The sequence below is a fragment of the Phanerochaete carnosa genome (genome assembly GCF_000300595.1).
Source record: "Phanerochaete carnosa HHB-10118-sp unplaced genomic scaffold PHACAscaffold_5, whole genome shotgun sequence".
Classification (NCBI taxonomy): domain Eukaryota; kingdom Fungi; phylum Basidiomycota; class Agaricomycetes; order Polyporales; family Phanerochaetaceae; genus Phanerochaete; species Phanerochaete carnosa.
Window position 1 is genome coordinate 3,543,196 of NW_006767632.1, and position 24,778 is coordinate 3,567,973.

Below are 24,778 nucleotides of genomic sequence, written 5' to 3' on the forward strand. Positions count from 1 at the left end.
AATACAAGAGTGCAAGTGCAGGTAGTGATCTGTAGTGGTAGGCTAGAGACTATCTATGAGACAGATGACTGAGGTGTGTGCTTAGCCAGTAACATACAAAAGTGATAACACTGTGAGGGGCAGAGCTACATGTACTACATAGTGGAATCCCAGATGGCTCGAACTGCAGAGTGGAAGCCAAAAGGTTACCTAGTGACATGTGCATCTGAGAGCTGGAGAACAGCTTTTATATTGAGTGTTCAAGTCACTCTGGCCTCACTTTTTTGTTGTCATGTTGGAAAAATAAAACACCCCTTGAAATGCCTTTTAAGGCAAATCAAGGCGTCAATGATATCCAAACATCGCAAGCCCTTAATTAAAGAATGTTAGCATTGAGAGACATTGACATTCTATTCCAAGGCATCTCAAGGTGCCTGCAATGTCTGCTCAATATATCATTTTGGATTATTAAAGTGCTGGATAGATGGCCGGACAGCTCACCCTTAGGCTTTGGTGGCATTGTGGTTCATGCGATGTTCTGCCATGACTCCTGTTTGTATACACACAGGCAGTGTGGTTAGTGGTGGCATAGAAGCACGATGCAAAGCGCAGGCCAGAGTCAGTCTTGCTATTGACGTGCTTGATTCTATTTGCACATCGTCCAGCGTTCTGTTGATGTGTTGCTCAAGATCTTCTGTTGACACATTCTTGGTCACCACCAACATCCGGCATCCAAACTTTTGGGCTCCTGTATGTGCCACAGCAACCCTCGCTGCTTGTTATCTAAATGCGCCTGCATCTGCTGTGATAACCCATGCTTTCTGACAACTGTGACTATCTAGCCTCTTCATTTGTGGGCTATGCTAGGACTTTGCTTTGCACACCAACTGCAAGCTGTCTCTTTGCTTTTTTTGCTGCTTTGACATTCCTTGGCAGCAAGTAAAAGCAAGAGACAGTGAGCACTGATGTGCTAAGTACTACTCAGGACCTGCTGCAGCATTCTCAACCAAGTTCTTACTGCCTGACTGTGGCTGAGTTGTACTCATTACAAAGCCTGTGTCTCTTGTGACAGCAGCTGCCTTCACTTTTCCACTTGCAGGTCGCATTTTAATCTTGCTTCTGCATACTAACCATGAGCTGTCTCTTCACTTTTCTTACTGCTTTGACACTTCTCAGCAGTAAGTAAGAGCAAGAGACAGTGAGCACTGGTGTGCCAAGCACCAATCGGGGCCCACTGCAGCAACCTCAGTCAAGTTCTTGCTACCTGACTGCAGGCCAAATCGCCTTTGCTGCAATGCTTGCTTTTTCCAACAACTGCAACTACCTCCACCTCTTTGCCCTCAACTCGTATCAAGATCTGCACTAGAGGCTTCTGCAAGCCATGGCCTCTAATTCCAATTGTCAGCACACACTCCACATCCAGCTGCAAGCATGCCCTCTTTTCAGCAGTGAACATGGTATCATGTCTACTATTTGAAGCCCTGAGGGCAGTGCTTTGCAGTGCAAAATCTTGCATGCAAACCTCACTGCAAATTAGTAAGTGTAGCTTCTTGCTTATACCCTTTTGTGTTTGACAACTTTTTTGCAGTCCCACTTATAGAGCTAGTGAAGACTTGCTGTTCTGCTCTTGCTACATGAGTGACATTCTACTTGCTCGCATCTCTGAGCTGGAATCTCTGCTGTCACAGCTAAGCAGGTGACAAAAGAGAGAGCTGAACAGGCAGCTCTGAAGGCTGAGCAGACAGTGAGAGAGACTGCCAGACAAGCAGCTCAGCTTGATGTGCTTGGAAGAGGTAGGTCAATGTTGCCACACAATCAAAGCTGCAAAGTAGATTTTGCTTACTCTGTGGAAAGGTGGGAGTTTGGAGTCTTTATGAGTGGACTAGAACCTTGTTAACACTCTCCTTCAGGCTAGCATCCTTCTTCAAGCACAGTTGTCCCAGTCTAACTTCTCTGAGTTTTGAGCCTAAGCACACAAAGCAGGAGGCTCAAGTCTACTCAGAGGCTTGCAATGAACCAGGCAATGGTAAGCAACAGCAGTCTGTAATTGGATAAAATGTAAGACTGATATAGCATTGCTTAGCATATACTTTGTTCCAGAGCTGCCCTCAAGCTGCATCTGCTGACTCTGGTGCCACTACTTGGTGTTAGGCAGAGAAGCAAAAGGAGCGCAGGAAAGCTGGGCTGCACAAGAAGTTTGGATCCTCTCAGAATGAGGTTTATGCAGCAACCAATTCATTGTTGGGTCTGGACTGCATACACATATCAGCATTTGGGTGGGTGGGTGCAGCAAGCAACTGCTACACTCTGAGTGTTGTTCGCAAAGCTTATGAAGATGGCTCCATTTATGAGGCCCTGTGAGTTTTCACCTTGGTCCATTTTCAGTGTGTGCACTTTTATTTTCTTAAGTGACACTTTACTAACATTTGGCAGGCAATCCCAGTGATCCACATGCATTGCTGATGGCAAGTGGCAGGTGTTTCTGTATAGAACCAACCTGCTATTCTGAATGCCTCCAATCTTGGATGCACTCAACAAAAAGGTTCCCAAGCTAGGTGAGCAATGTGAACAAAATAGAAAGGAAGGCATGTCATCATATAATTACAGAGGACCTCACTATTTCTTTATTTGGGACTGCAATAGACAAAATAAGAGAGTGAGTACAATTCTTTAAAGAGACGAATATATCTGATGTAGCTCTTCTAAGGAACCTGCAGTTTCTGGTTATTATGTAAAAAACCTTAAGGAGTTTTATGATTCTTTGCAGCAATCTGAAGCTATGCATTGGCGTTCATGAGTCCTCTTTTTTACCCCACCTAAAGAGCTTTGAAAGTGACTATAGCAGAGGTTGGATAATTGACATTGTTTTTCAAGCTTTCCCTGGTGTTGCAAAGAGATTACAGAACTGTGTACAGAAGCTCAAGGAGCTCTACAACCTACCAAACAGCTTTGGGCTGTTTTGGAACTTTTGCATCAATGCACTGTGTGTGCCAGCTGCTAGCGTTAAGTGTACACCCCATGTTGACAGCAAAAATAGTGCTCTGCTAGTTTGTGCTGTGTTTGTTTACTGCTATGAAGGCTGTAAGCACTGATCACCCTGTTTTTTTCTTCTGGCTGAATGGTTTACTTTAGATTGCCCAGAGACTTGCTGCTAAATTTGACTGGTGATTTAGAAGACAAGAATAGTTGTTAAAGTTCCTGCAGGCTTGCTGGTAATCTTTCCCTTTGCAATTTTTCTGCACTTTGATGTTTTCATAGATGGTAAGCAATTGCACTGCCTTTAATAAGCCTGATATTCTCAGTTTTATATAGACATTCAAGTGGTGACTACAAACGTAAATGCCAACCCTACACCAGATAATTCCATGCTGTGGAATGATAAGACAGGTGGGCATGGCAGTATAGTCTGGTTCACCCAGGTCAGCATGCTTCAGTCAGCTGAATTGCCATTTGAATCTATAAGATGCACCAGAGATGAGAAAGAGAAGGCTCAAGCAATCAGTCCCAGAAAGGAGCTGTACTTATCACTAACTTTGACACATGCAAAGCCTTTGAGCAGGATATTTTTCCTAGCCTTCCACCACCTCCTGGCAGAGAGCATAATCCTTAATTCGCTTGCTAGCATCATACACCTCAGTGTTTTTAATAATAATAGCTTATCTATCTTTAATTTTTTGCAAGCTCTTTGGTTATACTTCTTTGCCCTGACTTCTAAGCTAGGTAATGAGTTTTGTGTTGATGTGCATGCAAAACTCCTGCCTGGACAAAGAGTTGCCATATGAGCCACCCACAAAGACACAAAGTGGCTGCTCTACTGGCTCAGGCCACAAGCAAGTCTGTGCTGGACACACCACCGTAGAATAGCGTGAGGACTCTTCTGTCCCATGCACATCTGTGTGTGTGCTATGGAGATGCAGCAGCAGCAGCAGCGCATTGCAGAACATGCTCAAGCTGGGGATGCTACAGGTAACACGTGAGCTGCATGAAGAGGGCACAATGCTCCGTGTGTGGCTCGAGCAGCTGCTTGCATTGCAGCAGCAGCACTTCTGCCCACTGTTAACGTCAATGCTTGGCCTGTGTCAGTTGTCTCAACAGAGGATCTTTATGTTTGTGCAGTACAAAAACTGCTGATTGATGCCTGGGACAATGTATCCAGCATGTTCAAGTCCACATCATCAAACACCATACAAGTTCCCAACACTGCTTGCTCAAACCAGATTGCCACAAGGTCTGATTCAATCACTGCTTGCTGCAACTGATAGCATTGGAGAAACACAGCAGAGTATGCATATATAAAAAGGAAAGAGGGGTACAAGCATTTTTACATAGCATATAGCTAGAACTGCAGAGAGCTTGAGGAAGCCAGAAAGTTGCCAAAAGACATGAGCATCTGAGAGATGTTGGGATTGAGATCAACTGCAGAGAAGTCGGGATTGAGATCAACCACAGAAATGTTGAAATTGGGATCAACTGCAGATAAGTTGAATGCAGAGCTGCCTCCAGAGCACACAAAGTTAGAGTTGACACTGGAGATATTCTGAGTTCTTGGGTAAGTGAGAAAAGGTAGATAGGAAGATAGGACATACACTGACAGTTGCAAGGCTGAAGGATGAGCCAATACTTGTGTCAGGCAAAAGAATAGCCAAGGCAGACTTGGCTTCTAGATCAACAACTTGCTGGTGTAGGTGTAGGATGCCAACCTTTTGCTCAAGTTGGGCAACCTCTTTTATAAGGGCTTCATTTCTGTTGTGGACCACTTAGACAATGACATTGTCTGCAAGAAGACCTTCCAAATAGAATGTCTTTTGTAGGTATTTCATTAGCTGCGAGTTGCTAGCGTTGATGAGAATTTTGGCGGCAGTTTGCAGTTGATGCATTAGACTGTATGTGGCAGGCTTAGTCATAGAACTATAGCAAAACTGCCTATAAGTGGCAAGCCAAGAGGTGACGGTACTGTACCTCATCTTGCTATAGCACTCCTTCTTGGCCTTTTTATTGTCACCATAGTTAGTATCCTCAGCATTCTTGGCTTGCTTGGGCATCAGAGCTATTGATGTGCTGTTATATGCATTGGCAAAGGAAGCGCGCATGCAGTAGCAACTGGTGGCAGAAGGCAAGAGATGTTTGGACTGCACAATACCCTAAACAAGTCACACAAAGATTGGTCACACATTGCACAACAAGTCACTGGATCACTTGGACCCTGAAATGCCCAGATTGTTTGCATGTGCACTTGTCAGAAAAGGCCTTGCAAGTTGTTGCTTTTAACACTAGTACAGGACATGTAACGACTACTTTTTGACATATTGCTCTCTGTGCTCTCTTTTCTGAAACTCCTTGCCAGAAAAAGAGACAACCGGTACGTCAAACATTAAGGCAGAGCCCATTGAGCCCAAAGTAAGCATGTGGTGAGAAATGTTGCCCACTGTGTTAACAGCATGCACAAGCTCATTTGTGGCAACTCCATCAGAATTGAGCTTGGCCTGGTAAAATTAGAATGAGGGCTTGAAATCTGAGAAGAGAACGTGTCACCTGAGCTGCCAGTGCTCAGAGCTGAGTTTCAGTGTTGGACATATTTGTGCAGAAGGAGACTCCACTCTCAACTTGTTGAATGATTTCTGTGTGTAAGTTGTTGTGAGCACTAAGAGAGGAAAGGAGGCAATAATAATATACCTGGTGGGACAACAAACATTGCATGTCCTACCTTCTTCTTTGGTTTTTGAGTGGGAGCTTGCACAAAGTGGCCAGTGAGGCACAGAAGTGAAGGAGGTTTGAAGACGTACCTGAATTGTCATTGCAACAATAGTTCAAGTAGTGTCTGTCATGCATCTCCTTGAGCTGACAGAAGAGAGCATGGTCCAGACAGCTGTTCGAGAGACAATGCTCTTGGATCTTGTGAACAGCGTTATTGACACTGGTGGGATATTAGCCATGCTATCAAGCAAAGGCAGCAGCTCATCTGAAGTTGCAGCAGTTGCTCAGACAATAAAGCATGGTAGATGGTTTGCCAGGTTTGATCATATTCAGCTCAAAATCATGCTAGGCAGTGTGTTTATGATGCCTGATATAACAGATGTGAGTTGTGGTGGGAAATAAAAGAGTGGGTAGTGGATGTACACGTGATTGAAAAGCTTGGCCATGTTTCAGAGAAAACGTGCAGGTGACAGATCAACATGAGTGAAGAGTTTGCAATGTGGACATATTTATTGGTTTTCGTCAGCCTAAAAATTGAGCACATGAGCTGAATGGCAGATGTACACAGCTAGAAGAGACAGATTTTGAACTGTTCCTTGGCTTTTTTTTTCTGCATGTTTATAAAGGCCTGTACAACTATGAGGTACATATGGGCCTACACTAGCTACTAAGTGTCCGATATCCATACTCCCCACCAGTTACCCATTATCTTAAGCTGTTTAGTTGCAACACCACCCAGGTAGCATTGGCCTTGTGTGGGCACCACACCAGTGTGATGAACTCAGGCTCTAGAGCTCTGGCCATGGCTGCTACTAGTCCTAGTATACTTGCACAGTCTGTAGCCAATGAGCATATAAATATACACTACCTATCTCTGGCCATTGGATAAAGCAATGACCAGTTCGAGCATTCAATCTGACACTCTGTTGACAAAGCCTTCACTAGAGATGTGTTACCGGTGAACCTCATCTATCTGCTTGCCCCAGTCATCCTCATCTGCAGGCAGCACCTTGTCATCTCTGACATCATGAAGGTGTCGCAGTGCCAAGGTGTTACAATTTCTGAATGTAATGAAGAATCATCCTATTTGGATTGGCACTTTGAGAGTTGAGAGCTTTTCAGCACTGTCATAAAACTTCACTAAAGATGTGGGAATGTGAAGTGTATTGACACTACACTGGTTCATCAAACTTGGGTTAGGGTTTATTTCAAACTTTGAAGTGAAACTTGCTTGATTTTTATAGCCTTCCACACTTCATGTATTGAGCTGAAACTCGGGATATAGATACTTCTAGCATACATCTACCTACATGTAACCATTAGAAGATGTAAAAATTAGATGTGCCTGTGTAGCAGTACTGTCTTTCATGTGTGCTGGCCAAACTAAAGTGCAGAAGTGCACTCTCAGATGTGGGCACATTTTAATGAATGCTATATGAGCTAATAGAGCTGAATAAGACAATCAAGAATATATATACATGTATAACATTATAAATGTTTGAAGAGGAGATATGAAGAGATGAAAGCAGGCAAACATACACAAATAGGTGCTTCATAAGCGCTTAAGTACCATCTGCTTTCCTCACCACTTCCACTCTGTTTAGAACTATAAATTAGGTGTTCATATATCTTAACATGGTTCCCAATGTGTTTATAAGTCTTTGTAAATAATTTGGTGAATTTACAGCATGTATGCAGCTTACAATGGAAGGAATACCCTTGTGCATGGCAGTAAGCATGTTTGTGCCCATTTTAGCATATTAAATGCTAGTAGCTCAACCATCAAAACATATCGCACAGTGCTTTCACATATCGCAGATTTATTAGGAATTTAATGGAGGAGAGGGAGCTTTGTGAATCTATCAGGCCTCAAAGGCCTTCCTAAACACTTAGTCATAGCGGTTCACGTATACCTACCTGCAGATTTGCCAGATGTGCAGGTGGATATACGTGAACTACCATTCCTCACGGGCGCTTAAACATTAGAGGGCCTGGTCTTTATTTGGGTGTGTTTTGAGGCCTCTGGAGTCCTTTTAAGGCTAATGTGAGCTGTTTTACATGTTTTTGACAGACTCCTGACCAGCACTTGGGGGCAGCAGCTTTCTTATCTGCACTATTGATTATCTACTCATTATCTTGTAATTACTATTTTGATATACTATGCCAGCACTTTTTGCATCATCTTTTGAAAGTTCACCACCTCCAGGTGATCGGCATAAATTATTTAGTGCCATTAATTGGCAGCTTTGGCAGACCTCAAGAAACTTTCTCGTTGCTTCTATTTCTTGAAAAGAGGGAATGACGCTTGCTTGCCATTCTCAACCCTAAACTGGGAGCTCGAGAGTGTGCTTTCAGTCTCATTGTTGTCCAAAAGTCAGGCTTCTTCTAGAGTGAGGAGATTATATTATATAATGAAATTTTGGTGAATTTGGCCAAAATGACATGCAAAAGAAGGGGAAAGCTGAATGAAGGTGAGCTGAAGTTTGCAGACTGAGGCTTTGAGAGTGGGCAAGAGCAAGCTTGTGGGAGTAGTGCATAAGTAATCACAAGCAAAAAGTGTAGACAACCTAGCAACATGATTTGGCAGTGTGCAAAATACTTTCTGTGTATGGCAACAAGCAATACTACGGGAACAAAGGCTGCAGGCCTCTGCAGGAAATGGCATTGAAGTAGACACCCCAAGTGCACATCACAGCCTGACCTAGCCAGCACACACCGCTTTTGTGCATCTTGAAGGAATTAATTTCTTTGTGCTCCTCTCCCTTTTAACCTCTGTCTCGCCAAATTAAAGACTGTGATGCTCTGTTCCTTACAATGACACAGCCCTGAGATGACTCTGACAATGAACTCATCATACTTGAACAAAGCATGTGCTGATTCACTCAAAGTGTTAACAGGTCATCTTCATGCTGCAAGTGTTGAAATGAATCTTTATTGCCTGAGCATCATTTCTATGACATATCCTCTCTCAAGCTCCCAGTCTAGGGTTGAGGATGGCGAGCAAGTGCCATTCCCTTTTTTCGAGAAATAGAAGCAACGAGAAAGTTTCTTGAGGTCTGCCAAAGCTGCCAATTGATGGCACTAAATAATTTATGCCAGTTACCTGAGAGTGGTGAGCTTTCAAAAGATGACACAAAAAGTGCTGACATAGTATACCAAAATAGTAATTACAAGATAATGAGTAGATAATCAATAGCACAGATAAAAAAGCTGCCGCCCCCAAGCACTAGTCAGGAGCCTGTGTTTTTGACTGGTTTCAGAGAGTGTTGACATCAAATACATTGCTTGCACACCTCTTTATACCATGTATAGTAGATGTACGTAAAGACCCTCCCACATAAGGACTTCTTTTGGGGTGGATGGCATAGCAAAGGTTTGGATGTAGCTCTCAAAAGCAAAAATGGTGCCACGATTGCAAGCCTGTCATTCTTCCGATCAATTCCAGATAAATCTGCTAAAATGCGGATATAATCTGTGACATGTGAAAGCACCATTTGATGTATCTGAATACTGTTGACACTAGTGCTTATGGCGTTTGTGATGCTCAAAACATGTTTGCTGCTGTTCTCAAGGTTAGCCTAGCTACTGCATGCTGTAACACATGGTAAATTCATCAAAATATTCACAAACACTCTTCAATGTATTGGTGGCCATACAGAGATATAACTAATATTAGCTTAGATACATTTGATAGTACAGTTCACACTTCTTAGCTGTCATTGCAGGGGCAAGTATTTTTAACTCAATTCCTTCTATCTTTTGCATTGTATGATTCTCATACATTTTGTTCTATACATATATGCCTAGATATAACATTAATACATATTCTGTAGTAGGCTGAACTGCTATAGACTATAATCTTATATTATTTCTGCTGTGCTCTGGTTTTTATGTTTGAAAAGTAGTTGAAAGCCTTTCAAAAGCCACTATAGCTTTCAAGGCATTATACACACATACTACATATTGTTAGAAGCATATGCAAGGGCTTCAAACATTTCTAACATGTAGGGATTCTCTGCACTTTGACAGGCTTCTGTCTCAGTTTCTGGCTTTTTCTGATTCTTTGCTCTTTCAAGTTGTTTGTTGTATTTGTAAAACAATTCTACATAGTAAATAAAAGAGAGATATTTTGACCTATGACCTTTTATGCTCTAAAATTGCCATATCACATTTGGAGCCAACACTATATAGAAGGTTAATTAGTTTTGAGATTAGAAGCCTAAGTAGCAGGCAGAGATTCTGAATAGTTTCTGAGCAAAGTATTAATAATTTTAATGTATAAGTGAGATGAATTGAAGTAGTCAGCAAAAGATCTGAGCATTGTATAAGTGAAAGTCTAGTGTATCCAGAGCTAACCTGGACTTGTGACTTTAAGCAAGTTAGAAGTAAATCTGAGAAGTTAAAGAATTTGGTATTATGATCTTAGAAGAATTTAATCTTGAAAAGAACAGTTTGAAGTTTTGTAGAGTATGCTATGTTCTGATACAGAGAAGAAAGAAGCTCCCAGGTAAAGCTTGAAACCAACTGAAGTCTGGAATAGCTTGGCATACAGGTCTTTAATAGATGTTCCAAGAGTATATAAACCTTGACTTACATGCCTAACATGGTGGCTCTACTTGATTAAATTTTTCATTGGTGCTGTAGCAGGCTTAGTATGAGTATATATGTTTATGTCTTGCTATTGAGCTCTAACTTCAGCATGACTTCTCTGCCTCATACAGAACAGTTTTTTAAAAGCTTCTTAGTGTATTTAATATTTGTGTAACTTGCATAAATGGCCTTAACAAGTTTTATAAGCTGAAGAAGGGAAGAAGAGATGCTAAAGGGCTAGAATCTCTTTTTAAGCACTATTTGCACTAGATGGGCCACATCTTAGGTTGGTTTTGCCTCAGCATTTCAGGAAGAATAAGAAAGATACAAGTAGGTGGAAATGTTCTTGAAGATGAAAAAGGTTTTTTGAGAACAAAGAAGATTAGCTTACCAGCTACCTTGTAAAAAGATCAAAGATGTATGTGTAGGTGTAAAGCAACAACAGAGGTCTTCTATCAGCTCAACCACACAAGAGTTACTGAACTCAGAATGTAATAACAAAGAGCTCCTACTGACTACACTACATGAGAGTTGCTAAGATCAGTGCATATACTGCAAGAGATTTTCCATCAGCTAAATTACACAAAGGCTGCTAAACTCAAAGTGGGAACAATAAGAAACTCTTATCAGCTTAACCATACAAACATCACTGAACTCAAAGCATGCAACAAAGAGCTTCTATCATTTCAACTACACAAAGGCCACTAAAATCAGAGAAGAGATTTGGACTGCCATACAGGAACTAGTTGAACTCATGTACTTATATATAGTGGTTGAGGGTCCAGTTCTAAAGACTGGTCAGGACCAGGACTTGGACTGAGACTAGACTGATTAGAACTGGGTATGGTCCAGTTCTACGTCAGTCCAGTCTTGGACTGATAGAAAGTATAGTAAACTGAAGCACTTAGCCTAGCTACTGGCCCATGTATATTTATATTTTAATTTCTGAATGGCTTCCATGTCTCTGTAGACTTATCTGAGTATACAGGAAACTTAGGCATAGATCAATTCATTGCTTAAAACTCTGATTTAGATTCATTTAAAAGAGGTTACATGATTAGTAATTTGCCTAGCTTGGCTTTGTCAGGCTCAGGCTTGTGAGAACACAAGCCAAGTTGCAAGCTGCTGAAAGCCATAAGCCAGTGGCTCAGCTTTGGCTTAAGTGGCAGCTTGTGTCCTAATTAGGCAGATGCCATAGATTGACCTTGCTAACAGTTCCACAGCTTCTGCACATACATAAATGAGCATTTACAGCATGTAGCTGATTTTACTGTATATTAAAAGATACAATTAGCTACTTTGTGTAATGACATTTGTATTTGAAAGCATAAGATACAGGGGCCAGTTGAGAGAGCATTGGCTCTGCACATGCCTCACTGCTTATGGTGACCAGCTGGCTGTCAGAGGCTTGAGTAGCTGGCAGGCTTAAGCTGAATCAGACTGGCTCAGACTGGCTCGAGAGAAACTCACTCATGGTGGATATGCTTGACAGTGGAAGCTGGCTCATGGACAGTGTTGTCCATGCTTGCATGTCATCTGAGGTCGTGTGCAAGATGAACAGCATGTGCATGCTGCTGCTGCGAAACTTCAGATGAGAGTGTGGTGTGAATGCTACAATGGTGTCTGGGCTTAGGCTTTGCAACAAAAGCAGCTTGCTGAACATGTCCTTGTATGAGTTGTTTGACAGTTTGTCAATGCACATTGTTGATGTCCATTAGCTCATCTATATCTTCACCCTCCAAAGCCTTCTCCCTGGCAGAGTCCAAATCTGATTCAGAGCTGAACATAGTGTGTGGGCCTCTAAGTTGTCAAACTGAAAGCAAGTCTGCAATTAGCATTCCAAACATTTTGGATATAGTAGTAAGTCTAATATTTCAAGCCATGGCTTGCCAGCATGGCTTGGCTGGCTTAACATCATTGGTGTGCCAGCTTGAAGCTGAGCTAGGCAAATCACTGTAGTACAGCCTTATGGCTGACTTTTCCTGAAATTAGCATAGTATATTGTTAGTACACTTGTAAATCATCACATGTTGCCCTAAGTAAATACCTATCAGTCTGTACAATATCTACTGGGGGAGGACTGGTCTAAGCTGGTCTGAACTGGTTATAGACCAAATTCAGTTCTAGACTGGTCATGACTGGTCCTGGACCACAAGGAGGACTGTACAGGACCAAGACTGGGCCCTGGTCTGGTTCTGCATAAACAGATGCTGGTCCTACTTGATTTTTGAAAAAGACCAAACTGGACCAGACTCTCAACCACTACTTATATACAGTGACCGACAAAAGTAGTGCGCATGACTACAAAGAGATATCGAGTTTACTCAAAACCTTGCTAATGGCTACTACTACCAGCACAACTTGTATATGTATCATATTACACTATACTAAGGCTATTTTTTAAGCTACATAAATTGCCCAGTCATTCAGGCACCGGGAGACTGTTGTTGCTTTTCTCGGAATCTGCTTCAATTTTGATCTATCTGTTTCTCCACAAATACCAGTGAGAAAAATGTAATTTTATTTGTAAACAATCTATAGATGGGTGGTATACTCCTGTTATTTTTGTAGCTGAAATGCTGTGCATCCCAAGAAGTTCTAGGCTATGTTACATTATTGGCCCACATCCTTACTGTATAGTCATTGGGTATATCAAGAACAGCTAAACAAACAGACTGTTACCACACATCCCTATATTGTACTAGTATTGCCTAAGTAATATGCAGCAGTACAAGCTTGTACAAGCTTTCAGCATTATACTCCCAATTTCTGAATTATGCAGCACAGAGTAGCCAATATAGCTGGGCTTGTAATGCACTGATTAGGAGAGAGGGTATACTGTAAAATTTATACATTAGTCTATACATGGGGCTACTATATATCACCAATAATAAAGATCAGTTATACCACTCCTTGCAGAGTTATGAATATTTCAAAAATGTGGCATATTTTGAGTAAAACAATAATAGTGTTACAGTATCCGCACAGTCTGACAGTTAATATAGCTCAGATTTTAGCCTTAATAGAGTACTACACAACCTGTATATAACTCGTACCAGTAGTACTAGTTGTTAGAAAGCTATCGAGCAAACTCGACACCCCTTTGTAGCTACGCGCACTGTCATGCACCATAACTATAACTATAGGAAAACTAAAGGAATAAGCTAGGTATTCAAATCAAAAAGAAACTGCTTACTCAGAGCTGCAAAGTAAGCATAAACACTCAAGCTTACTAAAAGTGAATCAATGACTAATAATATAACTCAGCTTCTTAGTAATCTAAAACTATGCTTAGTAAGGGTCTATGCTCAACAGCTATGAATTACCAAAATATAGTAATACTCTAACAAACATTAGTAATAGTTTACCAATACATTAGTAAAACAGACAGAAGGCTGACTAATACAGACAAATGCTTATTAATAAAAGTAGAAGTAGCTTAGTAATTACAGTAGAATAGAAGAGCCAGTTTTGCTATTGGCTAAGGAACAACAGGCTGAAAGGTATAAATAGTAGAGGTTCTCTGAGAGCAAAAGACACCAACCCACCAACCCACCAAGCACCACACACACTCTCAAAGATTCAACTAGCAGCAAACCTGCAGTTAATCCCCTGAGCTCTTTAGCTCTCAGAGAATAGACTCCTTTCTTTAAAGCCTAGGAAATTTCTTAAGCACAGTAGAGCCTCTGACTTTCAAATAACCTAAAGGGAAATGCCCTTGGTATAGTGCACGAGTTCACTATTTGACTAACCCTAGACTGCGAGAGCTAGTGGCGTCATTATTTGAAACTGTGGTACGTCTCCTGTAGAGCTTACAGTAATTAGACTAGCAGTAAAGGGATTAATTCTATTCTTGATCTTCAACTCTAAATTGGAAGCTTCAGACTGCTTCAAGTTATACAAATCCTCTAAGGACATTAAATTGTCCTTACTAGCCAAAGCTTACTAAGTTAACCAAGACATTAACTTGTCTTTGTTACCCTCTTATTTTACTTATCTAAAACCCCTATTCTACTAACCCAAGTAGCTAAGTTCTTAAGCTACAAACCAAACCTTCTCACAGCCCATCTTCTAAGATTCCTTAAAAGTCCCTTGTAAACAGGCAAGTAAGGCTTTAAAGTATTCAAGCAGATTAGTAGGTGGTCTTTGAATTAGTCCCCCACAAACACCAGGATAGCTTGGTTGAAAGGCTAACCTAGTGAACCCTGAAAAGAAAAGATTGGGAAAACCAAATCTAAGTATTCCATACTATACCCTTCTTGCTTTTAGTCTAGAATAGACCAAACTCCATTCTCTTTTATCAAGAAGTAGCCTTCTAGGATTCTCCTAGAATCTTCTTTATACCAAACCTCATTTTATTTTTACTTACTTTTCTTATCCTAACCTTTTCTTTATGACAGCACTACTTTTGTTGGTTACTGTATGTACTCAATAGAAGAGCTAGTGCTGAAAGGCTCTCAGCACAAGAAATCAAAAGCAACCAAACTGTAGTACTGAGAAAAAAGCTAGTAACAAGAAGCTGAGGTGCTACTGTACATGTGGAGGATTTACATAGGCTATTCCAGAGTTGTCAGATGGTTTATGTTCTAGAGTTTCTTAAGCCAGGCTTTTAAGGCCTGTGAACTTTGATTTATGTTTCGTATATTACTATACTAGATATAAAGTTAGCATCTGTTGTCGTCAGATACTGATATTATATTGACACTAACTATGCCATTATAAACAAAAGAATTATACTAAAGTTATGCAAAGGACAGAAAGTAGTTTTGTAATATGGCCAGGAATGAAGAAATTGTACCCACCGAGTACCTGCACTGCAGCCCACATAGCCCTAGTAGATTGGCACTCAATGCACAAGGTATAATACTTATCTTTATGAGCCAGCCACCATTACCATCACAGCAGACAAACTGCATGCATCTAACTGAGCACTCAGAGGATGTGTCAGTAGAGGATCCAGAGCATTCTTTGCCCTCAGACAATGAAGGGAGTTGAGTGTCCATGGCCTGAGAGTGCAACCAACTGAAGTGGCCATGTAGTTGGGCCATGACACTTTATATTCACCTGGCAAACATAAAGTGTCATGGCCCATCATGTGTGAAAGCCCAAAAGCTGTCTCCAATTTTCTGTCACTTTCTGGAGCTGCATCTAAGCTTACAGTGTACAATTTAACCTAGGAGTGCCCAGCAGACTATGGCGGCCTGTCGTGACATCAGTATTGAACAATTCTGGGCCTGTTTGCCCATTTCTGCCCAGCTGCGTCTACATTTGGGTGGTTTGGCTGATGTAATTCACAGACTACAAGTGCCGGCAGGCTGTTTCCACTGCAATCTGGTGGTATCTGCCCTTTGAAACTACTGGCACCATATGACTGCCCAAAACACTGGATTTTGTCCGACAAGAATCTTCATAGATCTCGGCGATGATGGTCTTTGCAAGGCAAATTGAAGCAATGCAGGTTGCAGTGAAGATGAAGAACAGAGAATGGATGAATATTAATCAATGAATTGGAGTCGATTATGCTAAGTACATAGCTCAGATAAAATATACCTTGCCGAAACCGCAGCAGGATTTTTCAGCGTCTATGGACTCTATCTAGGCGCCAAAACACGTGACCAGCGTGTTCGGATCGCAAGAACTCGGACGCGTCTTGGAACGCGCCTCATCCATGCTCCCGTCCCGCGCACCGCAACTGAGCTCTTTCTGAGTTTTATACTGGCTCATAGCATTGGATGTCTAACGACTCTCTCCATCAACATCGCGTAGGAAGGGCAGAGGAGAACATTGGGGGCATGAAGGATCAAGGGGACTCGAGGTATGTGTTACACATATTCGAAAATTAGTGTTGAACGTATAGCTCTATTTTGAATCAGGGACTCAAAATATCTATCTCAGTTTCTTGCAATGTATGACCCTGATGGATCGGAACGTCGCAAGCGGTCGATATATGAGGAGCTTGTGGACAACAACGTGCGGGCAGTGCGATCTCGTGTTTCTGCTTCCCTCGGGACCGACTCGAATCCATGGCCATGGAGAAACCACAGAACGGCGGAACAATGGCTCAAATTCTATCGGGACAACGAGAATCTTATTGACAAGAAAGCGGAGAAGGCGCAGAAGAGGTGGGCAGCAGAAGCCGCTGGGGAAGAAGCTGGTCCATCTCAGCCGAGGCTTGCATCAAAGCCTCCGTCGTCTCCAAGAAAAGGAAAGGCTACCTCCCGGACAGCTTTTGACCAAGACGACGATTACAATCTCGTGCAGTTCCTTGCGATTGAATGCCCGCAGCCCAAGGGTCGCAAAAGCGTCAACACGTACAGCAGACTAGTCCTCGACGTGCGTGTCATTGCCACACTGCCGTCTATATCTGACTTCTTAGACTCTATCTCAAGGTTGACAACAGATGGCCGTGGGCAAGCCGTCACCCAGCCGAGGCTTGGCGAGAACGTTACAAGAAGAGGGCCGACAGTCTGTTTGACAAATGGATCATACAATACCAAAAGAAGCTTGGGATAGATCCCGAAGGCGGACCTCGGCCAGACCTCTGGGATCGCGTTGAGCAGCAGGACTATACCAAAGGCAAGCGCAAGAAGGCTTCAACGACGGCGCCTAAATCCAGCTCATCCCCGGCGAAACCAGCGAAGCAGCCCCTCAAGCCGACATCGTCGCAGAACCGTCCACCACCGGTTCCTCGGAAGAAGAGACCCATCGTGTATGAGAATGACACCGAGGCTGAGGCTGAGGAGCCCGTCCAGCCGCGCATCCGTCGAGGGAAGGGAAAGCGGCGTGCTATCTCGCCAGAAGAGGAAGAAGAGTCGGAGCATGAAGGGAAGGATACTGGACTGCCTGTGGTACGTGAAGAAGAGGAGCCATTGAAGGAGCCGCAGGTGGCGGAGAAGGAGCCCGTATCCGTTCCCGCGCAAAGCAGCCAACCCATGATGCCAGAAGACGAGGATGAAGAAATGGCTGACACAGACGAGGAAGTAGATCAGCTCGAACCATCACCCCTTCCCGAGCCTCAGAATGAGGTCAAGCAGGAGAGACAAGAGCTGCAAATACCTTCAGCAGAGCTCATCCGCGAGTTCAACGAGCTCCAGGAGAGTAGAGCGAAGTTAGAGAATAAATACATCTCGCGCCAAGGGTCGGAAACTCAGGATGCTCAAGAAGCTGAGGATCTGCTTGCGCCACCTGAGACACAAGTCGCGGACGAGATGGAAGACAGCGAGCTTGTCGAGCAGGAAATTGACCAACTGGCATCGGGTGACGAGCAGTATGCCACATCATTACAACCTTGGCATTCTGCTCATGACTTTGCCTTTAGACTTGACGATCCGCAATCATTCGCTTCGCCAAGAGACGCGAAGAAGGCAGCTCAAACTAGCCCAGGCATCGCTGTGCAAGAACCGACTCCGCCTACAAGCGACGACATTGCATCACCATCCCAAGCAGAAGCCCTGCTGTCGGCACAAATATCCGCTGCAGCCTTGCCGTTGGAGTCCACTACAACATACACGCACCGTATGACCACCGTTCTGCGTAAACGCACGCGCGACGACTTCTTCGAAGACCTCGAGTCCGAAGCGCAGACAAGCACGCCGCCACGCCCTGTAAAGCGGCGGGCGTTGCACGTTATCGAGGAGGGCAAGTTCGGCACGACGACCCTTCGCGAAATAAACAAGCCCGGCACGGTATTCAGGAATGGCAGGCGTCGTAGTGGCGTGGATGAGCTGCCGTCCGCTGCTGCTGTCCAAGCGGCGAGCAAGGTAAAGGAGCCGGAGAAGGGCTCGGAGCAGTGGCCGCCCAAGTGGGAGAAGCGCAAGGGCAAGGAACCTGTGTCTGGCCCGCGAACCTCGGCTAGTCCGGTGAAGACGGGTGAGAGCTCCAAGGCGCTTACGCTGGCTGCTCAGGAAGTCACAAAGGAAGGGGAAGGGGAAGAGGAAGAAGAGTTCTATCCCTTCTTCGAACCTAGTCCAGAGCGCGAGGCCGCCGGTCAAGATGTGGCACGAGAAGCTCCCGCGGCATCTACTGACGATGGGTTTGACAAGGAAGAGCTATTTGCTCCATCTCCAGTGAAACGAGCAAGCTATCGCAACATGCCACCGCCTTCACCGCCTCAAGCGGGGCCATCCATGACCACAAGCAAGTCCCCGGCCAAAACTCTATTCCGCCCGCAGTTCTCCACGAAGGGAAAGGAACCCGCACACGAGTCGACCCTACCTGTACCTAACCCATCCCCAGTCAGGCGACACACCTTCCATAACAACACTCTTGCCTCAACCTCACACGGTTCGCACTCAAGTCGCCATAACGTACGCCCGCGGTACTCTCTCCCGACCACACACACAGCCTCGCCGCTTCCCGAGGTTGCGATCGACGGTGTTGTCATCACACCCGAAGACCACCGGCTGGTGCTCGAGGCGGGCGTGGAGACCATCATGCGACAGCTTGCAGCAAACACGGGCTTCGGGCCCGACGTCGTGCGCACGGCATGGCGCCTCACGCGCCGCTTCTCGCTCGCGGAGGAGTGGCTCCGCCGCATGTGCGTTGTCCTCGCTGAGAATGCGGACGATGTCACCCGCGAAGTTGTTGGCGAGTCCGGGGGTGAAGACCATGTTGATCAGCCTCGTGAGCAGGACGATGCGCCGATGGAGAGTGAAGTGTACTACCCGCCCGAGCATTCGCGTGCGTGGCTTTTGGAACAGTCGAGAGTGGAGGAGGGGATGCAGAATCACGACGAAGAACAGGAACAAATCCCTCCTGCGCCTGCTGGCCCGGAGCCGCGAGCAAGCCGCGCCTTGAACTCTCGTGCAAATCGAGCGCAGATGATCCGGGACAAGACGCGGCGGCGTGGGTCGTGATGTGCAGCTGTTGACGCATATATCGTAACGGTCCTTCACAGTATATCAATATACCTCTCGTACAGCAAGTCGTAATGCGGCTTCCGAGCGAATGCCAGTCATAAAAATGACCATAAATTTAACAAGTTTCCACTGTAAACTGCTAACCCTCCGGCGCGAGATGATTAATGATATAATACAACAGTTAGCAGCCACCTCAAGCGCACTCAACGCACTCAACAGACCATCCTTCCCATCCGTCTCGACCTCCAGTTCCAATCCCCTTCCCCTCCACAATTTCAATCCCGTCCGCGATTCTGTCTGCGATGGTGGCGACGATAATACCGGCTGCATGCGGCGCCCAGCGACTGGCGACGCATTTGAGCGTGCCCGCGCCAAAGCCGAGTAGGGCCTGCGCCTGCTCGGGAGTACGATGTTGATGGCGCGTCGCATTGTAAACGTCCGCATCTGCGCCCCAGATACCCTTGTCTCGGTGCAGCGCCCCGATGTCCGCGACGGCGACTTGTGTAGAGCCTGCCGTGACGTGGCGCGAGATGCGGCGCGTGGGTGGGTGTAGGCGTATAGTTTCCGTAATAAGTGCCTCGACACTTGGCGTGTCTGAATCGGAACGCGTGAATGCCGCGGCGGTTGGGTCGGTGAGGAAGATATGCAGGACCGTACGCGCGAGCGGGTCGGCATGTGTGTAGGCTACTGTGATTGCGACAACGCGCCACATTGTCTCGAAAGCGGGGATGATGAAATCGACGGGGTTCGGCTGCGCAGGGATCCATGCACGGAGGCGAGTGTTGATATCAGAGAGCATGTGTGGCGGGAGCGTGTCGGTGGTCTTGGAGAGCTTCCAGAGGTCGTTGATGCCCCGAGCGACGATCGAGAGGTCGGCGATTGTGACGTCCTCGAACGAGACCTCGAAGAGGCCCGCAAGGATGGAGAGTAGGGATACGTTCTGCATGAATGTATCATAGCGCATAATAGCGCTATGCTCAGTGCGCTCGCCAAGACCATGGTCCAACGCAAGGCGGGCGCACTGAGCAAATCGGTCCCAATCATTGCCCGCGATCAGCGCACGCGCCGCCCGGGTGAACGCGGCGTGTACGTCTACATCCGCTGAGACGAAGGTGTTAGATATTCCAAATGCACGTATTAGCCGTGCGTTTGGGGCCGCCCGCTGCGCCAGAAGAATGGGCAGCGGCGTGGAAGGAGGTGCGAGGAGCGCGCGAATGTCGCGAAAACCCGTCAAGTGAGTTATATCAAGTGACGAATTTCTGCGACGTTGGCGAGCCCTGGCAGCGGATATGCCTAAGAGTAGCAAGGCCGTGAACAAAAGTACGGAATATAAAGCGGTGTTGATCATCTTGAACGACAGGCGTCAATGAATAAATCGATATCCCTTCAACAAGAGGACTGGTCGAGGCTTACAATGTTTCGAGGCTTGTAAAGCAGCAACTTGAAGGCAGGGGGGGAGAGGGGGCAGTATTTGGGGAGGGAAACGCGGCCTGCGCTCAGCATTTATGACTCTCGCAATAAGCTCAAGGTTTGCCTGATTCCCACTTTGACTCCGAGAGTCAGACAGATGGTGGCTTCCAGAACGCGGATATTGACGTGCGCAGCCACATATCAGGTTCTAGATGAGATCCCGCAGGCAAAGAACAGAATACGACATGCCAAACGTTGACGGCGCAGCAGGAGTCATCGCTTTCGATATGTGTGATCCAAGGACCTAGAGTACTTGCGCAGCTGTGGCGCGGGGGGCTGTAGCGGGACGGCGTACCAAACATGACAGCCTTCTGCGTGGTGAATACGGCGAAAATCCATTAAAAGTTTCAACAATTCTCATAGTTCAGAAAGTATCTCGTAGAAGCGTTATTAGAATATCAGACTATATATGAAACCCTGCGCAGAGAAAGTAAAATGAGCCCATATTGAAGGACAAACAATTACGAGATCAAGGATGACTGGATGACCCATACTAGTGCAGCTTTGGTGTCCCTGATCACCGCCTCCGCGAACTCATCATTAAGGGCACCCTGACCCCAAGTAAAAGCGACGTTGACTGTGCCTGTCGGTGAGCCAGCGACGTTCATCTTCATGGCTGCGCCCACCACAGCATCGCACTGCGCAAAATAGATTCTGCTCAGCGACCACACGCCTTGAACAGACGAGCCATTCTCGCCAGCTGGCTGCTCGGGGAACCGGCCCAAGTTCGACACCTCGAGCGCCATGGAACGCTTGCTACCCAGCGCACCGAGGAAAAAGGCCTCCGAGATGCCGAGCACGTACAGGTAGTGCAGCGTGCCGATGACCTCTCGGGTGCCCTTCGCAGACCGCTGGACCCGCTTGCCAAACTGCGCGGCGGCCGTCCAGGAGAACCATGGGTCGGACGTGCTCGTGTTCGCGAGCGAGGCGATCGGGACGTACGTCTGGACCGACGAGATGTGGTCGCACATGACATAGGGAGACGCGCCCGTGAACCGGCGCAGCGATACGGGCACCGAGGTGGAGAGCGTCTTGAACGGCTTGCGACCCTTGTTCATCGATGTCGACACAAGCCGTGCGAGCACGCCTGCCACGAGTGTGTGCAGGCACGCCGTAAGCGTTGTGCTGTTCTTCCGGCAGAGCGTGACGAGCTCCGCTGCCTGTGCTGCCTCAATTTCCCAACACCGGACTTGTGCTTGGACAGTTGGAGTGCTGACTATAGTGTTTCCAGTCCACGCAGACGCGCCTTTCGTCAGAGATTTTGGTGCAAATGTGCCGAAAATAGTGCTGCAGAACTTGGCGAAGGACACGGAGACACTCGTCAGCGCCTCGATTGGGGGCACGAGGTGTACCACTGTTGGGATCGAAATCTTATCCCCATACACATGTAGCGTGTCGGACGGGCTGTTGAGCGCAGACAGGAGTGCGAAGTGAAATGCCTGCCCGCTCTGGCCGTCGCCGATGCCATGGTGAAATGCAAAGACCAGTGTGCGTCCAGATACGATCGTCAGGCGCCACAACGGCGTAGAGCTGCCGAGTTCGAGCGGACGCGCGAGCTCGTCCGCAATAAGCTTTTCGATGTCGCTGCCCTCGATGAACGAGACGACGTCGTCAAGGAGCACGACCGGCAAGCGCACGAAGCACGGTGCAGCTGGCTTCGACTTCGGCTTCGAGTCTGGCTTCCGTGTGACGTCGACTTGCACAGAGAGCGCGGCGTTGGCCAGAACGATTTGGTGCAATGCGGGATAGAGCGTCTGGCGGTTGAGCAAGACACCACTAGCATCGTAGCGTGCGGTCACGACGACGCACGAGTCAAAACCGAGTTTAGTACGTGTGATGTGGTAACGTTCCAGGAGACCTCCATAGAGACATATAAGAACTCTTTTCCATCGGTCCAGAGCCAGCAAAACGCACCCGTTTCGCGGACAAAATCGTAAGGCTCCTGCGAGTCGTTAGCCATGAGTTGTGCTCGTGGTGATGTCCAGGTGTGCTTGGTTTATACCGCGCGTTCCAGGGCTAGCTGCGTGCTGTTTGTGTACGCGCTGGGCTTATGAGGCATGTCAACCAGGCACCGCAGCATGAGAATTTACGAAGAAAGCGACATCAATGTTGTCGTCGTCGGGGTTAACATGTTAACAACCGAGGATCCTGCGGGCCTCACACAGACTAGCGCGCAACGGAGGCGCATCAGAGGCGCGCACTTTACGGGACAGGCAGCGTTTCGTACTTGACTTCCACCTTACTTACCGCAAACCGTTTCATCCCAAATGATACAGGGTATTATAAGCATATAACCTCATGGAAGCCGCAGCAAGCCCTTTGAAAGCATTATCTCCTGTACAAGAGAGAAAACTAAGAGACTTCCTTGAGGATCGCTTCCTTGAGCTCACACGCAACTTCAAAAAGCGGTGCGTACCAGCAGTGCTCTGCATATTCCGATTCCGCTCAACTCGTCCCAGTTCGGAACCAACAAGTACAACAGTTGCAACACTCGCAGACTATCTGCGCGAATCTCACACCCTGTTTTCGCTCACCCTCCAGATCCCGCCCACGCCGCCATCTGCTTCCCTGCGGACGACCTTCCTCCTGCGCCTCACAGGCGACATCATGGGTGCCATCCCGGGGTATCGCCCCACGCCGGACGTGCTCCCGCAGCTGCTCGACTGGCTGAACGACCTCGACCGTGGCTGGCTCGCGGTGCTGCGTGGGCAGGCCTGGGACGCAGACGCGCGTGTGGGCACCGACGTACCACACGCGCTCCAGCCGCCAGACGGCGATGCGCCTGCGTCGACCACCGTGCTCGGCTCGCCCCTCAGCCAGACGGAGCGCACGCGCCTCCGGAGCCTGCTCATCGGGGGCACGGCGCAGCTCGAGGAGTGGCTTGTCAACCTCGACGCGGCGCGATCAGATGCGGACTACACCATGGTGCTCGAGACGATGGGCCTCCAGCAGGGCTTCGACGATCTATTCTCCGGCACGCTGACAGAGATGGGGTCGTTTGACGGCGCGGTGAACGTCCCGGAGGGAATGGAAGGGACGTGCTAAAGAATGTAGAGTATACAGAAACGGTACTTTTCGCCATTCGTGAAAGCTCCTTGTCGCGCACAAACTTCAAGCATATCACTAGTATACTTGGTGGGTCGCACTGTGGGCCTGCCAGAGGTCGTTGCACTGCATCAATCAGTAGAAAGGTCAGTATATGCGCTATTGTTATCATCGAGTAGTCGTCGGTCTCATCCTAAGCTTAGCAAGGCGGAACGTGACGCGCAGGGTACAAGTCGCCACGTCGCAACTGAACATGGAAGGTCCGAATGGCCCAGAAACCCAAGCCTCTGGCCTCCTGAGGTCACATGCCAACTTTCAGAGGAATGGTGTGTGTGATATTAGAGGCACAGTGCGGGGGAATGATTATACAGGTCTATGGTACTTAATCTCTAGGATTGCACCGAGAGTCTACGAGCCCCACATGCTACGCGGACTTGTGCTTCTTCGTGTCCTTGCTTTTGTACGTCTTCGACGTGACACCCTTCGTTTTCGCCGTGCCCTTTCTCTCGCTCCCGTCGATGCCTTTCTTGTCATCCGGGCTGTGGGACGCCCCGCCGTCCGGTGCCGCGTTCGCCGTAGAGTTGCTCGCCGGCGGCGGCGGCGTGTCGTAGGGCTTGTACCCGGGATAGGCAGCCGGCGCCGGCCCGACGTTCGACAGGTAGTTCGTGTCGGACGCGTCGCGTTCGTAGACGTAGCGCGGCATCGGGACGTCGCTGCGCTTCATGGGGGCCGCCGAGGGCACGGGTGGGGCCTCGCCCTTGGCTTTGGCGAGCTGCGACGCGACCGAGGAGGGCAGGCTGAGTGGAGACGGGTCGCGCTTCACGACTTGGTAGTGTCTTCCGAGCAGCATCGCGGGTTCGCTCACTGGGACGATCACAGGGGAGAACGGCACGGCGCGGGGCTCCAGACGGTGCTCTTCATGTGTGACCGCAGTCGGCCGCGATTCCGCAGAGAGAAGGATGGCGAAAGTCGAAAGGGCGAGGAGAACGCGGCGGAACATGGCGGTGAAGGGATGTTGGGTAGGTTGTCGGGGGGCCTGGAAGTGGGCAGGAAGCTCGGCCAGCCAAGGATAAATAAAAGTACTAGTCCAGTAGCACGACGAACAAGGCAAAGTGGTCGACGTCGAGTCCTGAGGTGGTTGT

At 47.1% G+C, this 24,778-nt stretch overlaps 6 protein-coding genes across 6 annotated transcripts; 2 read left to right on the top strand and 4 right to left on the bottom strand.

Moving 5' to 3' along the window:
* Nucleotides 1-4,736: 4,736 nt before the first annotated feature.
* PHACADRAFT_29067 (uncharacterized protein) lies at nucleotides 4,737-5,069 on the bottom strand (the record flags this gene model as incomplete). Its single annotated transcript, XM_007395196.1, has 1 exon — nucleotides 4,737-5,069. One exon carries the CDS (start codon nucleotides 5,067-5,069, stop codon nucleotides 4,737-4,739), a length of 333 nt encoding a protein of 110 aa, XP_007395258.1.
* Nucleotides 5,070-17,558: 12,489 nt separating this feature from the next.
* Nucleotides 17,559-19,247, top strand: PHACADRAFT_257176 (uncharacterized protein). The gene has a single exon (XM_007396340.1). The coding sequence runs from the start codon at nucleotides 17,781-17,783 to the stop codon at nucleotides 19,116-19,118; it is 1,338 nt and encodes a 445-aa protein (XP_007396402.1). The 5' UTR covers nucleotides 17,559-17,780; the 3' UTR covers nucleotides 19,119-19,247.
* PHACADRAFT_257177 (uncharacterized protein) lies at nucleotides 19,248-20,109 on the bottom strand. The gene has a single exon (XM_007396341.1). It carries the CDS (start codon nucleotides 20,083-20,085, stop codon nucleotides 19,315-19,317), a length of 771 nt encoding a protein of 256 aa, XP_007396403.1. The 5' UTR covers nucleotides 20,086-20,109; the 3' UTR covers nucleotides 19,248-19,314.
* Nucleotides 20,110-20,877: 768 nt separating this feature from the next.
* Nucleotides 20,878-22,712, bottom strand: PHACADRAFT_145210 (uncharacterized protein). The gene is made up of 2 exons (XM_007396342.1): nucleotides 22,502-22,712; nucleotides 20,878-22,472 (listed from the first exon to the last, which is right to left on the bottom strand). The coding sequence occupies exons 1-2, from the start codon at nucleotides 22,549-22,551 to the stop codon at nucleotides 21,053-21,055; spliced, it is 1,470 nt and encodes a 489-aa protein (XP_007396404.1). The 5' UTR covers nucleotides 22,552-22,712; the 3' UTR covers nucleotides 20,878-21,052.
* A 104-nt stretch (nucleotides 22,713-22,816) lies between these two features.
* PHACADRAFT_257180 (uncharacterized protein) lies at nucleotides 22,817-23,814 on the top strand (the record flags this gene model as incomplete). The annotated part of the gene is made up of 1 exon (XM_007396343.1): nucleotides 22,817-23,814. A coding segment is annotated over exon 1 (715 nt), but the record flags the coding sequence as incomplete, so codon positions are not given.
* Nucleotides 23,815-23,968: 154 nt separating this feature from the next.
* Nucleotides 23,969-24,650, bottom strand: PHACADRAFT_257182 (uncharacterized protein). Its single transcript, XM_007396344.1, has one exon. It carries the CDS (start codon nucleotides 24,634-24,636, stop codon nucleotides 24,061-24,063), a length of 576 nt encoding a protein of 191 aa, XP_007396406.1. The 5' UTR covers nucleotides 24,637-24,650; the 3' UTR covers nucleotides 23,969-24,060.
* Nucleotides 24,651-24,778: the final 128 nt, after the last annotated feature.

Coding starts and splice junctions, on each gene's coding strand:
- PHACADRAFT_145210 (XM_007396342.1), bottom strand. CDS start 22,551: ATGGCTAACGACTCGCAGGAGCCTTACGATTTTGTCCGCGAAACGGGT. Junction 22,473..22,501: donor TTTGTCCGCGAAACGGGTGC/GTTTTGCTGGCT, acceptor CCGATGGAAAAG/AGTTCTTATATGTCTCTATG.
- PHACADRAFT_257177 (XM_007396341.1), bottom strand. CDS start 20,085: ATGCGCTATGATACATTCATGCAGAACGTATCCCTACTCTCCATCCTT.
- PHACADRAFT_257182 (XM_007396344.1), bottom strand. CDS start 24,636: ATGTTCCGCCGCGTTCTCCTCGCCCTTTCGACTTTCGCCATCCTTCTC.
- PHACADRAFT_257176 (XM_007396340.1), top strand. CDS start 17,781: ATGACCACCGTTCTGCGTAAACGCACGCGCGACGACTTCTTCGAAGAC.